The 15,189-nt window shown below is 43.6% G+C and overlaps 1 protein-coding gene across 1 annotated transcript in view; it reads right to left on the bottom strand.

Moving 5' to 3' along the window:
- LOC138666799 (collagen alpha-1(I) chain-like) overlaps positions 1-15,189 on the bottom strand; it is a 104,512-nt gene that overhangs the window by 53,487 nt on the left and 35,836 nt on the right. Inside the window, exons 3-5 of the mRNA XM_069754973.1 lie at positions 8,864-8,980; positions 2,792-2,953; positions 2,406-2,537 (exon numbers count right to left, since the gene is read on the bottom strand). Of these exons, the coding sequence (XP_069611074.1) occupies positions 2,406-2,537; positions 2,792-2,953; positions 8,864-8,980 (411 nt within the window). The remainder of the gene's footprint in view (positions 1-2,405; positions 2,538-2,791; positions 2,954-8,863; positions 8,981-15,189) is intronic.

Here is a 15,189-nt window from a genome sequence, read left to right as displayed (position 1 = left end):
AACAGCAGAAATTGACGATGCAGTGGATTTGAATACAGCAGCATATCATTATATGCTGCCATCAAGGCCGTCATAAGGGCATTACTAACCTGAGACGTAGGTTCAGTTAAACTCAATTGCCATGTGGGCCCGCGTGGTAATGGTTAAAAGCTGCCAGCCAATCGGAGGCTTTCAGCTGACGTCATTGTCATTTGCCGGCGAGTCCGCACTTGAAATGCCTGGGGTGGGTGTCGGGGCTGGACCGTGGCCAGAGGCAAGCCCGGGGCAGAATGGGAGACATGGGCAGGATGGGAGACATGGGGGCAGGATGTAGACACATGGGGCAGAATGGAGACATGGGGCAGAATGGAGACAAGGGGCCGAATGGAGACACATGGGGCAGAATGGAGACAAGGGGGCTGAATGGAGACATGGGGGCAGGATGTAAACACATGATGCAGAATGGAGACATGGAGCAGAATGGAGACAAGGGGCAGGATGGGAAACGGGGCAGGATGGTAGACATGGGGCAGGCTGGAAGACATGAAGGGCAGAATGGAAACATGGAGGGCAGAATGGAAACACATAGGGCAGGCTGGAGACATGGGACAGGATGGAGACAAATAGAGCAGGAATATGGAGCAGGATGGAGACAGATGGGGCAGGATGGAGACAGTTGGGGCAGGATCATGGTGCAGAACAGAGTCACATTGTGCAGGATCATGGGGCAGGTTGGATACGATGGAGACAAATAGGGAAGGATCATGAGGCAGGATCATGGGACAGATGGGGCAGGATCATGGGACAGATGGGGCAGGATCATGACACAGATTGGGCAGGATGGGGAGATCATATGGGAGCAGAATGGATACTCATGAGGGCAGGATGGGATAACATATGGCTGGAACCAGGAATGAGATACATGGGCCAGAATGAGGGATATTATTACCATATAGGCTAATTAAAGGATATTATTACTGCAGTGATGCATTTATTTTATTTTTTGAGGATACTGTTTTAAATGGGGGGGGCGGTCTTGTTACTGTGCAGAGTAACACTATGTTGCCTTTTTTTCTTCATCTGGTGTAGTGTAGAAGTTGAGAAAAAATTAACTAATGTGTTCTGGAAGCAGAGCTCTAGATAACTGTGTAGTTTCCTGCAGAGACGAGCCCTGGTTGGAAGAAGTGATGGTAGTCTGTGCTGAAGATGATGAAGATGAAAAGAGAAGATGAAGGACTTTACCTAGAGACATCACTGGTGAGTCAGTGTGCTACTTGTACACTGACACTATACACTGTATACTATATACAGAGGTCATGTGTACAATGTTACCAGTGATCACTGTATTACCTTTACACTGACACTATATACAGAGATCCTGTGTATAATGTCACTGGTGATCACTGTATTACCTGTACACAGACACTGCATACTATGTATAGATCTCCTGTGTATAATGGCACTTATGGTGATAGTATTATGTTTTTTTATTAATGATCAGTATTGTAGCATTCAGTCACTATGTGGTGATAATATGTTGTCCGGCCATGGTCTGGTGGTATTTGTTCCTTGTATGTGCTATTACTCGGTCAAAGTGTGGTGGTAATATGTCGTCTGGTCATGTTGTGTTGTTATTTGTGCCTTGTATGAGGTATTATTGGTCACCATGTGGTGGAAATATGTGGTCTGGACATGGTGCGGTAATATTTGTCCCTGGTATGTGATATTATTAGTCATTTTAAAAACTGAAAAATAAATAAAAATATACATAAATTGTATTGCATATTTTAACAAATGTTTAATAGATTAGAGTAAAGTAGGAGCTGGCCAAAAGAGTCTACTTTGTAGTGGTAGCAGATTAAAAAAAATCTTTTGGCCAAAACAGGAGCTGCTGGCTATATGTGTGATCTGGTGATGGGAACTGTTAATGTGTAATTGGTGAGAAGTGGAGTTTTTCCAAGAGAGAGAGGTGGGACTGTGGACAGTTTGAGGGGTGGAGGTGGGCTGGGGTGGAGCCTCGGTGGCGTCTCAAGGGGGACCTGAAAATTTTGCCAGTATGGTGCCCAAAATTCCTAGTGGCAGCCCTGCTGCACATTACACCCTTTACAACGCAATACTAAATCTGCAATATATTTTACGACTGGGAAAATCAAACTGGATATGTCCTGTGTGACCATACCCTAAATATTAAGTAGCATGTTGAAAATACCCCATAATGTGAGACTGTATGGCTCCACATCAAGGATATGGACCTAAAAGTAATGATTCAGATCCTCCGCCTGAAGGACTCATATCTTAGGTAGGCCTTTATTTATTCTTAGAAATATTTCTCCTTTACTTATAAACAAATGTTTATAATAAGGTTAAACTCAATTACGTCACAGAGATATAAATATACTGCATATACTTAGAATTTCTTTTTTTACCTCCGTCCCCTTTGTCCCCCTTTGCACCTGCTGGTCCTGTCCCATGGGGTCCAATAGCACCTTTAGTTCCTGGAATTCCTGGGGAGCCTTTTTCCCCTGCAACACCTCTGTCTCCTTTTAATCCTTGAGGACCTTGAATTAAAATTGTTAAGCAAAGTTTGATGCTATAACATTATTTTTAAAAACACAAAGGCAAATCTACGAGATATAGAAAAATATAGTACAGCCATATTTGACAATCGGCCTATCATCTGTGATTTACTCTATGTACAGGTAAACTGCATTCTCAGAATTCAGATTGCAGACACTACATTGACCAAACATTGTGCAAACACACAGAGGAAGGTTTTATATAATGAATATAACACAAGCATTTGGTGAATTACCTAGGTCGCCTTTGTCCCCTTTGGCACCAGCAGCTCCTTTAATGCCTGGAGTTCCAGCTGCTCCAGTTGCACCTATAGCACCTTTAGCACCAGGAATTCCAACAGCCCCTGTAGCCCCTGAAAGTCCTAGTGAACCTTTTTCTCCTTTAAGACCCTGTGGACCTTGAATTAGAAATAGAAAACAAAAATTATAATTGTTAGAATCTAAAACAGGTTTGACATCAATTTTCACAAAATTAAGGGACCAATAATACTAAATCAATTAACATCAAGCAATTATAATAACTGTGAGTACATAGTGCAAGGCAAAAGGGCTTGATGCTTTTCTCTACTCATGACCTTCCTTTTACTCTTTGGCCAATTTCCAAATTCTTTGCTCTCAATGCACTTTTACAGAAAAATAACAGTAAAACTTCCCAATAACTCCCCAAGGAATTGGATCAACTGCAAACAAAATATGGGAAAACTATGTAAACCCAGCCCCCAAAAAGTGCATACTGTTTTCTATATTTTGCTTTCTTTACCACTTAATAGAAGCTAACGGTTGGCTGCGGATCTGAAACTCCACCAACATATAAAGGCCAATGCCAACAATTTTGGCACAAAATGTGCACAGCCATGCGAACATCTGGTCTCACCCTAGGGGTGTGTGTTCGCAATTTCTTTTTGAGGGGGATGATCACTTAGCTATTGTTATTTTTCCAACTTTTTTTGAGGTGTATTTTTGCGGGCGCTTTCTGGATGTCAATTTAACTTCAATGAACAGCTGCAAAACATTAAAAACAATAATCAGGTGTCTTCCAGATATCTTTCCTGCTTTCCCATTGACTTGTACTATACGGCGAGTGTCTTAAGAACAGAAATGGCCTGAAGAATAATCTGGTCACTTCTTTAAAACAGCTTGGTTCAAAAGCCAAAAAATTTAAACAGTAAGTCATTTTTACAAAGAAATGAACATGTTCATTCTTTTGTGTTTTCTGAGACTTTCTCAGGTGGAATCTGGAGCAGAAAAAACGTGCACAATACATGAGTAATTAGTTCTGGAAGTCTAACAGATGAATGGTATCAGTGACTAGAAATTCTGCTAGAATTGGATCATACATTACACGCAAAATGTTGTTACAGTGTGGAGTTTACAATGTTTCAGAAAGCTGTGACAAAAAAAAATGCCTTGACGGTGCAATTTATAAATCCATTCACATATTGAGTATTACAATTTCTGCTTCAATATCTGCTCTAAGGGTAGATTCACCTACTGCTGATTTTGTTGTAACATTTTTGAGAGTTTAAATTGTTTTTAACCATTTGAATGGTGTTGTTTTATATGAATGACTTAGGTGCAAAAATTTCTGTGCCAAAATCTGCAGAATGTAAATTTAGGATGTGTTTACATGTAGCGTAAATGCTGCATTTACATGTTGTGTAGTAAAAGTGCAAAAAACTACTTGCCAATCTCTGTCTTCTGCATTTTCCAGCAACATTTCGTTCCTTTTCTCACTCACCCAATCTCTAGATCACGCTGGGGTTTATGAGTGAGCAGGAAGTCACTTTTAGGCTATGTGCACACGTTGCTGATTTTTCACATTTTTTTCCGTGTTTTTTCACTATAAAAACACTATAAAACTGCAAAAAAAAAGCATACATTATGCATCCCATCATTTAGAATGAATTCCGCAATCACGGTAAAAAATGCAGCATGTCCATTAATTTTGCGGATTTTTTGCAGATTTCCCACTTTATCATTGCATTGGGAAATCTCCTGAAAAATCCGCCAAAAAATGCGCAAAAAAAGTGTCAAAAACGCACAAAAAATGCAAAAAAACGCATGCGGATTTCTTGCAGAAAATGTCCTGTTTTGCTCAGGAAATTTCTGCAAGAAATCATGAACGTGTGCACATAGCCTAACAGTGTATGAATATGGAGTGTCATCCGAAGGTTCCAGTGTAAAAGAGACTTCCGCTTTACACATAAACTCCAGTGTAATCTAGCGAATCAGAAATTCAATGTCGAGGACTGGAGCAGCTCTGTTATCCAGGGAAGATGGGTTTAGTCATTAAATTAATTCTTGGGAGTGCTGCTTTAAAAACAACTTACTGATCACATATTTAGTATTTTGAGCTTCATTTACAGTTAGGGCCAGAAATATTTGGACAGTGACACAAGTTTTGTTATTTTAGCTGTTTACAAAAACATGTTCAGAAATACAATTATATATATAATAGGGGCTGAAAGTGCACACTCCCAGCTGCAATATGATATTTTCCACATCCAAATCGGAGAAAGGGTTTAGGAATCATAGCTCTGTAATGCATAGCGTCCTCTTTTTCAAGGGACCAAAAGTAATTGGACAATGGACTCTAAGGGTTGCAATTAACTCTGAAGGCGTCTCCCTCGTTAACCTGTAATCAATGAAGTAGTTAAAAGGTCAGGGGTGGATTCCAGGTGTGTGGTTTTGCATTTGGAAGCTGTTGCTGTGAGCAGACAACATGCGGTCAAAGGAACTCTCAATTGAGGTGAAGCAGAACATCCTGAGGCTGAAAAAAAAGAAAAAATCCATCAGAGAGATAGCAGACATGCTTGGAGTAGCAAAATCAACAGTTGGGTACATTCTGAGAAAAAAGGAATTGACTGGTGAGCTTGGGAACTCAAAAAGGCCTGGGCATCCACGGATGACAACAGTGGTGGATGATCGCCGCATACTTAATTTGGTGAAGAAGAACCCGTTCACAACATCAACTGAAGTCCAGAACACTCTCAGTGAAGTAGGTGTATCTGTCTCTAAGTCAACAGTAAAGAGAAGACTCCATGACAGTAAATACAAAGGGTTCACATCTAGATGCAAACCATTCATCAATACCAAAAATAGACAGGCCAGAGTTAAATTTGCAGAAAAACACCTCAAGAAGCCAGCTCAGTTCTGGAAAAGTATTCTATGGACAGATGAGACAAAGATCAACCTGTACCAGAATGATGGGAAGAAAAAAGTTTGGAGAAGAAAGGGAACGGCACATGATCCAAGGCACACCACATTCTCTGTAAAACATGGTGGAGGCAACGTGATGGCATGGGCATGCATGGCTTTCAATGGCACTGGGTCACTTGTGTTTATTGATGACATAAGAGCAGACAAGAGTAGCCGGATGAATTCTGAAGTGTACCGGGATATACTTTCAGCCCAGATTCAGCCAAATGCTGCAAAGTTGATTGGACGGCGCTTCATAGTACAGATGGACAATGACCCCAAGCATACAGCCAAAGCTACCCAGGAGTTCATGAGTGCCAAAAAGTGGAACATTCTGCAATGGCCAAGTCAATCTCCAGATCTAAACCCAATTGAGCATGCATTTCACTTGCTGAAATCCAGACTTAAGACGGAAAGACCCACAAACAAGCAAGACCTGAAGGCTGCGGCTGTAAAGGCCTGGCAAAGCATTAAGAAGGAGGAAACCCAGCGTTTGGTGATGTCCATGGGTTCCAGACTTAATGCAGTGATTGCCTCCAAAGGATTTGCAACAAAATATTGAAAATAAAAATATTTTGTTTGGGTTATGTTTATTTGTCCAATTACTTTTGACCTCCTAAAATGTGGAGTGTTTGTAAAGAAATGTGTACAATTCCTACATTTTCTATCAGATATTTTTGTTCAACCCTTCAAATTAAACGTTACAATCTGCACTTGAATTCTGTTGTAGAGGTTTCATTTCAAATCCAATGTGGTGGCATGCAGAGCCCAACTCGCGAAAATTGTGTCACTGTCCAAATATTTCTGGCCCTAACTGTATGTTACTGTAAGGCCGGGATCACACATGCGAGAAATACGTCTGAGTCTCGCATGGTAATACCCGGCATTGCCACCGTCTCTCTGGAGCCGAGTGTGAGGCTGCATGTATTGCTATGCAGCCTCACGCTCCACTCCTGAGTGACGGCGGCAATGCCGGGTATTACCATGCGAGACTCGGACGCATTTCTCTCATGTGTGATCCTGGCCTTATATACAGGCTCAGACGGGCCCACAGGGTAACAGGGGAATCCCCCGGTGGGCCCCTGTGCAGACCTGGGCCTCCAACCTAACTATATGGGCAGTGCATGGCATAATTCACTTGATTCACTCTGTACAGAAAAAAGCAGCATCTCATTATTCATTAACCCAACTACCCAGTTTATTATTAAATAGAGATAGAAATAAATTTGTGATGAGGGTAGTGTAATATTTGTATGCAGGTGAAAAGTGGGTCACCCAAAGTCAATGTTACTGGTAGGCCCTTGACACCTCAGTCCGACACTGGTAATATACATAGATTTGTCTAACTGTATTTCTGCAGTGAACACACAGAGGAAATATTTCAGATTTACAAAAGATTTCACTCTTCACAGGATAAATTAACAAACTGCAGATATCCAGCCTGACGTGTTGCTCAATTTATGCTGTATGTTTGATCTGCCGTGTGGATAAGACTTTTGAAACTGTCGTCCACAATGCTGGTACTGTGATTAGCAAAAAGGAAAATTTGCTGCACATCAGACCCATGTGGATGTACCATTATAACTTGTGTTCTTTGACTTTTTGTATTGCACAGCACACAGAGCATTTCAGATGATTTTTTTAAGTCAGCACACTACTCCAAAAGGTTGCCAACCCCTGTGTTAGGAACTGCAGCACAATCTGCCTGATCTGTCATTACGCTGACTATTTCAATTAACCCTCCACTCTTTATAGACCTTAATAACAGCTGTAATGTGATACTTCAGTCAGAGATCTGGATGCATCCAGAGTGAGTGAAATGAGTCGCCCGCCAGGGCCGTGGGGTACTCAGTACCAGGTCCGGTACTTAAAGGGGATGTCACGGTGGCTGTAAACCTGTCCGTGGCCCTGGGCACCCAAGTAAAAGGGAAAGGTCTTTAAAAGGGTTTTAATAAAGTTTAGGGTTCTCAGTCAGAGGGGACCGATGCTGCTTAAAGGGGTCCTCTGGGGTGTTGTTACTGCAGCAAAGATAGTGACGCATCCAACAGGTGAAGCGGTGTCCCCAGGGCTCTCAGTGTGCTGGGCAGGGATGATGTATGCCGGCAAATAAATGGAGGACACAGAGTTGTAATGTCTTTACCTGGTTTACTGGTGGTAGCAGGCCACAGTCCAAGGTACCAGGAACAGGTGGTGATGTGGTCCGGTCAGCTTGGAGGCAATGGTGATCCCTCTCTCAGGTGAGGTCCGTAAGCCTCTGATGCTGACATTCCAACCCTTCAGGTTATCTTCCATTCCTGGAGCTGCAGCTCATACGTGGCTGCATGGCCCCACTAGTACTTCTCACTGCTCTCTTCCACATTCTGCCAGGAGCTACAGACTCCCACGTCTGCTCAGCTGCACACTTCTCTTACCACCTCCGCCTAGATGATGTTCCTTTACAAGTTCCTCTCTGGCAATCTCTATCCAACTCTCTTTCTTTCCAGGGACTGCACCACTTTCTCTGCTCTTCCGTCCTCACTCTTCCAATGTGTCTCCAGACTAATCTAACTCCTCCTCCAGACCAGAATACTTAGAGCTGGGGAAGCTCCTCTGAATCCGAGTTCAGAGCTGCCCCTTCTGGCCTGGATTCAGAATGTGCTGCATGTAGGTGCTTACCTGGTAAAGGAAATCGCCCTTGCCTCTAAGCATGGTATCGCCCTCCCCGAAAGGAAGGCAACATCACTGTAACAACTGGTTACCTGGGGTGTTACAGAAGCACAGATTATGCTAAACCCAATAGCATCCACAATGGTTATCACTGGAATAATAGGTCATTCATCTTCATTACCACCTTATTTTAGATTAATTTTGTAATTTTGTACAGATTTATATGCACTTACCATAAATATTTAAAATGTATTTTTTTCCATGCTAGCTCATGCTGGACCATAAGAAAACTCACATTATAAAAAGAAAAAAAACAATTTTGAGTACTGCTGTACTGAGACATTAATAAATGTTACTCCTATCATACAAATGTTTTCTGTGCAGTTAGTGTTGATATTAGTGACTGTCAATGATAATTTTCACAATCTGCATGACAAACATTTTGTAATTGTGCCTTTTGTTACCTGGTGTTCCATTAATCCCTTTATCACCCCGATCTCCTTTCAAACCTTGGGGACCTGCTTTGCCTGGAACCCCTGGATCTCCTTTTAAACCTGGCCTCCCTTCTTCCCCAGGAGTTCCTAAAATTAGACAATATAATAGTATTACATTACTAGTGACCAGGGATGTAACAAATGTCACAGAGATTGCCGCCTGGCCCGTTAGGGTGGGGGCCCATCAACACCACCAGAAAGTTCAACTGGATGTTCGTCTCGTCCATCAGACTCTAGTTAAGCCACTGGTAATTGCACAGTAGTATTTTGATGAAAAATGTGAACATTATATCTTCTTGTTTTTATTAATGAGGGGAATTGAACTTGCATCAAATAGCTTTGAAGTGAATTTAATATTATTGAAAAATTTGTGGGATTTGGCAGATTTGAGTCTTAGAAGATTCAATCATTTCTATTCTAAAATATCACTGCACAGAAGAGCGACTACATGAAATCAAGCAGCTTGCAGGATCGTGGAGCTGGCTGCCAGACACAGCCAGACTCCCTACAGAGTAGCCAGAGATGGTTTGTTACAGTCTCTACTTTCTTGATATATTGCACTAAAAAAGTGCTAGTTTATACTGTAGAAAAAACAATAACAGCATTTCCTCTTCCAGACCCAGCAGCCAAGTGATCACTGGGTGTAAGAAGTAAGCAAGAGCTGCTGTGTAATAGGAGAATCATCTCTGCTGTGCAGACAGGATGCTACATTTTCACTGTAGCTGGGTCTAATATACCCATTCCAATTACATGGAAAAATCAGATGTGAAAAAGTATTTAAAGGGCACCTGTCACCCCGAAAATCGCGGGTGAGGTAAGCCCACCGGCATCAGGGGCTTATCTACAGCATTCTGTAATGCTGTAGATAAGCCCCCGATGTTACCTGAAAAAGGAGAAAAAGACATTATATTATACTCACCCAGGGGCGGTCCCGCTGCTGGTCAGGTCGAATGGGTGTCTCCGGTCCGCTGCGGCGCCTCCCATCTTCTTTCCATGACGTCCTCTTCTGATCTTCAGCCACGGCTCCGGCGCAGGCGTACTTTGCTCTGCCCTGTTGAGGGCAGAGGATAGTACTGCAGTGCGCAGGCGCCGGAAAGGTCAGAGGCCCGGCGCCTGCGCACTGCAGTACTTTGTCTGCCCTCAACAGGGCAGAGCAAAGTACGCCTGCGCCGGAGCCGTGGCTGAAGATCAGAAGAGGACGTCATGGAAAGAAGATGGGAGGCGCCGCAGCGGACGGGAGACACCCATCCGACCTGACCAGCAGCGGGACCGCCCCTGGGTGAGTATAATATAACGTCTTTTTCTCCTTTTTCAGGTAAAATCGGGGGCTTATCTACAGCATTACAGAATGCTGTAGATAAGCCCCTGATGCCGGTGGGATTACCTCACCCGTGATTTTCGGGGTGACAGGTTCCCTTTAAATGTTGAAATACCCACCAAAGGTCTTTCATGACCTTATAGGGTGCATAATATGTGAAATAAATATTGTACATGAAATAAATATTGTACAAAAAAATAAAATGTCTGATATATAAAAGTAAATGTTACTGATAGAGAAATATATTATAAAATTTATTTCAGTGGTATGTTGCCTTATATATTTAAAAAAAAAAACCAGAGTATAGAAATAATATAAAACTTAGGACCCATATATCACAAAAAAAAACAGCACAAATGTTCGGCTCATATAGTAGCTGGATACAATAGCACCATGGCAGAATCTATCATCTGCATGCAAATGCAACTTTACAATTTATAAACATTTAAACTCTGGCATCATTACAGAATGCTAACCTTACAGCTCAACTGTCCCAACTCTCCAGCAGCCTGCAGTCTAATCATCCACGCCTCTTTTTTTCTTCATGCTTCTATCTTATTCAACCTCTTTACATCAGGCCGTTGCTACCAGCTAAACTAGACCTCATACATCACTGTCACTCTGGCGATGTGTGACGTAATGTCAAGATATGAGCCTTAACTGCACAGTGTACCAAGGACCTAACTGAGACTGAAGCCTCTGCCTGAAATGAAGACACAGAATAGGATACGTATGATGGTATATGTAATGAAATATGTAAGATGTATGACCAGCAGTAAATTAGCATCTGTTCTAGGCTGCATCTCCTCACAAAAAGTCTTGACATATGTTATGATGAGAAAACACTGCTTTCCAGGTCTCAGGGCATATGGCCCCAGGGTGCCTTCCTGACACAAACAGAATTGGAAACATTTCACACCTTCTGACTCCTTTGAAGGGAGACAAAAAATTGCAACATTCAAACAATCCGAGGGTCACGTGAAGCGCAGTGCAACATAAAGTCAGCCATGCATGCCAGACTACTAACAGGCAAGACTTCCATGTCCTCATCAACAGGATAACTGACCATGCTGTCCTCCTCCTCATCCTCCTCATCCTCCTTCTCCCTGTCCTCAGGTCATCCATGCTGAACATGCTCCTCCTCCTTCTCCTCATTGCCTACCAATCCACATTGAGAAGACATGAGGCTGGGCTGAGTGTAATCCCCCTGTGTGGTAACTTGCTCTGTGAGCAGAGAGGTTTTCAGAATGCTGAGAAGCCGTATGGTGATGCTAATTATGGCGTCATCGCCGCTCAACATCTTGGTGCAGTCCTCAAAGTTTTGGAGGATGGTACATATGTCTGACATCCATGTCCACTCCTGAGGTGTTATGTGTGGAGTCTGAACTGAATATCGATGGCCTTGTTGATGATGGTAGTCAACAACTACCCTCTTCTGCTCACAAATCCTTTCCAACATATGCAGCGTAGAGCTCCAGCGCGTGGGGACATCACCCACCAGTCGGTGAGCTGGTAGCTGAAAACGCTGCTGAAGCACGGCAAGGGCGGCAGAAGCTGTAGCTGACTTTCTAAAATGGGCAGACAGATGGCGTACTTTCACTAGCAGATCCGGCAGCTCTGGGTAGCTTTTCAGAAAACGTTGAACCACGAGGTTAAGCAAATGGGCCAAGCAAGGTATGTGTGTGAGCTCAACTTGCCTCAGAGCCGCCACCAGATTACGGCTATTGTCACACAAGACCATGCCTGGCTGTAGGTTCAGAGGTGTCATCCAAATATCTGACTGCTATTTCAGTGCTGTCCACAACTCTTCTGCATTGTGCGGTTTGTCACCTATGCAGATTGATGTAGGGCCAGCAATCCTCGGCGTAGGGAGGATGTGTTCCATCCCAAGGTCCGACTTGGTCCCGGCTTCCACTATGTTAACCCAGTGTGCCGTCAGTGAGATGTACCATCCCTGCCCACAAGCACTGTCCGTGGTTAGATGGACTTTCCCTGTAACAGCATTGCTGAGGGCACAGGTAATGTTGTGGGACACATGCTGGTGTAATGCCGGTACGGCACACTGGGAGAAAAAGTGGCGACTGGGGACCGAGTACTTTGGGATGGCCACTGCCATCAGGTTGCAGAAAGCTTCCGTCTCAACAAGCCTAAAAGGCAACATTTCAAGAGCATACAGAAGAGAAATGTTAGAATTTAGGACTGTGGCCTGTGAGGCGTTGGTTGGGTATTTCCGCTTGCATTCCAAAGACTGTGGTATAGAAAACTGAAGGCTGTGCTGGGACAAGGACGTGGACGGGCTTTATGATGGTGCTGCTTGACTGTGGGCAACAACAGATGCAGGGCTAGAGGCATCTTCATATGCATGTTGTACTGGGGATTGGCTTCTACACAAAACAGTGGAAGAAGCAATGGTGTGACCTGCAGACAGTGGTCCTGGAGCCTGGGGTTTGACCCTCAAAGTCGGGTGCTTTGCTGCCATGTGCCAGATCATGCTGTGGTGGTCAGACTGGTTGTTTTGCTACCCCTTGTTTGATTGTAATCATGTCCATGTATTGACTGATAGCCGACTCAGAATTTTAGTCAGCTGTGAGTTAGTGATGGGGCCTGGTTAAAGCCACTGCTTACTACAGACTGAGCGGTGATTAAAACTGTGCCTCTATAATTGAAAGCAAAAGGCTGCTAGGAGGAGCAAAGTTCATTCATTTTCAAAATGATATTGAGCTGTAGATTAACCTCATATTTGCAGGTTAATAGCATTTTTTTTCCATGACAGGTTCCCTTAGCAGACAAGCACTTTCAGGTGATTTATCATAGCTGGACTATAGTCTGTGAAATCATATTCACTTCTACACTTGCCAAAGCTTAGAGGTTGAACTCTACAGTACTGTCCCCAATCTGTTGGCCACAGAAATGCTGCCTTTCTGCCTGGTGGATACAAATGGTTTAAGAAAGTTGATGGCATCGCAGTCTCCCAGTACCAATTGCCTAGTCGCCATTACTTCTCTGAGAAAGCGTGGTTGCACTATGCCAGCATGTCACCGACAACATCACCGACTCCCTGAAAAAATCTACGTCTGTCAGGGTGCATTTCTGTCAGGGTGCATTTTCTAACACCTAGACAAGCAAACTTCGGAATGACTGTTACATCTCGGTGACAGGACACAGGGTGACTCTGGTAGCTGTGGAGGCAGGTGATCAAGGGGCTGTTCCACAAGTTTTTGAATCCCCAAGCTTGCGGTACAAACCTCTGTATCTAACAGTTACTACATTGCTTCTGGCTCATCCACCTCCTCTAGGGCCTGTACCTGTGCTCTCAAACTCTTCCCCAATCAGAAACTAATTCCTTAATCAGAAACTAATTCTGTACTGTGCAACCATGGCCCACCGCAATCAGGCAGTGTTCAAATTAGTATGCCTCGGAGATCGCAGTCACACAGCTCAAGAGTTGTCGACAGCTATCCAGGCCAAGTTAGAGAAATAGTTGTCTCCACCATACCTGGAGCAAGGGAAGGCCGTGTGCGATAATGGTGCAAACCTGGTGGTGGTCCTATACTGGGGCAAGCTCACACATGTTCGTTGCATAAAATAATTGTGGAGATGTCACTCATGCACTGCTGATGATGAAACCACAATGGCTGCCTAATGGATAAAAATTATAACATTCAGGCTATGTGCACACGTCAGGATTTCTTGCAGAAATTTCCAGAACAAAACCAGACATTTTCTGCAAGAAATCCGCATGCATTTGTTTCACGTTTTTCGCGTGTTTTTTTGCACGTTTTTTGTGCGTTTTTTTCCGGAGCTTCCCAATAGCGGCATAAACGCAAAATTAATGAACATACTGTGTTTTTTTTTACCACAATGCGTTTTTTCCTTGGAAAAAAACGCATCATGTCCACAAAAATTGCAGAATGCATTATAAATGATTGGATGTGAATAGGGTTGAGCGAAACGGGTCGAACATTTTCAAAAGTCGCCGACTTTTGGCGAAGTCGAGTTTCATGAAACCCGATCCGACCCCTGTGCGTGGTCGGCCATGCGGTACGCGACTTTCGCGCCAAAGTCGCGTTTCAATGACGCGAAAAGCGCCATTTCTCAGCCAATGAAGGTAAACGCAGAGTGTGGGCAGCGTGATGACATAGGTCCTGGTCCCCACCATCTTAGAGAAGGGCATTGCAGTGATTGGCTTGCTGTCTGCGGCGTCACAGGGGCTATAAAGGGGAGTTCCCGCCGACCGCCATGTTACTGCTGCTGATCTGAGCTTAGGGAGAGGTGGCTGCCGCTTCGTCAGAAGCAGGGATAGCGTTAGGCAGGGTCCATTAACCACAAAACCGCTTGTGCTGTAGCGATTTCCACTGCCCAACACCACCTTCGGTGTGCAGGGACAGTGGAAGCTCCTTTTTTTTTTTTTTTCCTCAGCGCTGTAGCTCATTGGGCTGCCCTAGAAGGCTCCCTGATAGCTGCATTGCTGTGTGTACGCCGCTGTGCAAACCAACTGCTTTTTTCAAAGCACAAATCCTCTTGTTCCTTCCTTTCTGCACAGCTATCTTGTTTGTTTGTCCACACTTTTTATTTAATTTGTGCATCAGTCCACTCCTTATTGCTGCCTGCCATACCTGGCTGAGATTACTGCAGGGAGAAAGTAATTGAAGGACAGTTCCTTTTTTTTTTTTTTTTTTGTGGGAGATTAAGATTGACATTTCTGCTAGAGTGCCATCTCTGTCTGTGTCATCTCTCACTCAGTGGGCCATAGAAAGCCTATTTATTTTTTTGCTTGATTTGGGTTCCAAAATCTACCAGAAAAAATCACAACATCAATCAGTGGGAGAAAAATATTGGCCTCAGGGCTTGTGTGCCACTCCTTACTCCTGTGTGTGCCATCTCTCACTCAGTGGGCCATAGAAAGCCTATTAATTTTTTTGCGTGATTTGGGTTCTAAATTCTACCTGAAAAAATCAATAAATCAATCAGTGGGAGA

This window comes from Ranitomeya imitator, chromosome 2 (assembly GCF_032444005.1).
Source record: "Ranitomeya imitator isolate aRanImi1 chromosome 2, aRanImi1.pri, whole genome shotgun sequence".
Lineage (NCBI taxonomy): Eukaryota > Metazoa > Chordata > Amphibia > Anura > Dendrobatidae > Ranitomeya > Ranitomeya imitator.
Note: the sequence above shows the minus strand (reverse complement) of the source record. Positions and strands in the feature narration are given on the sequence as shown.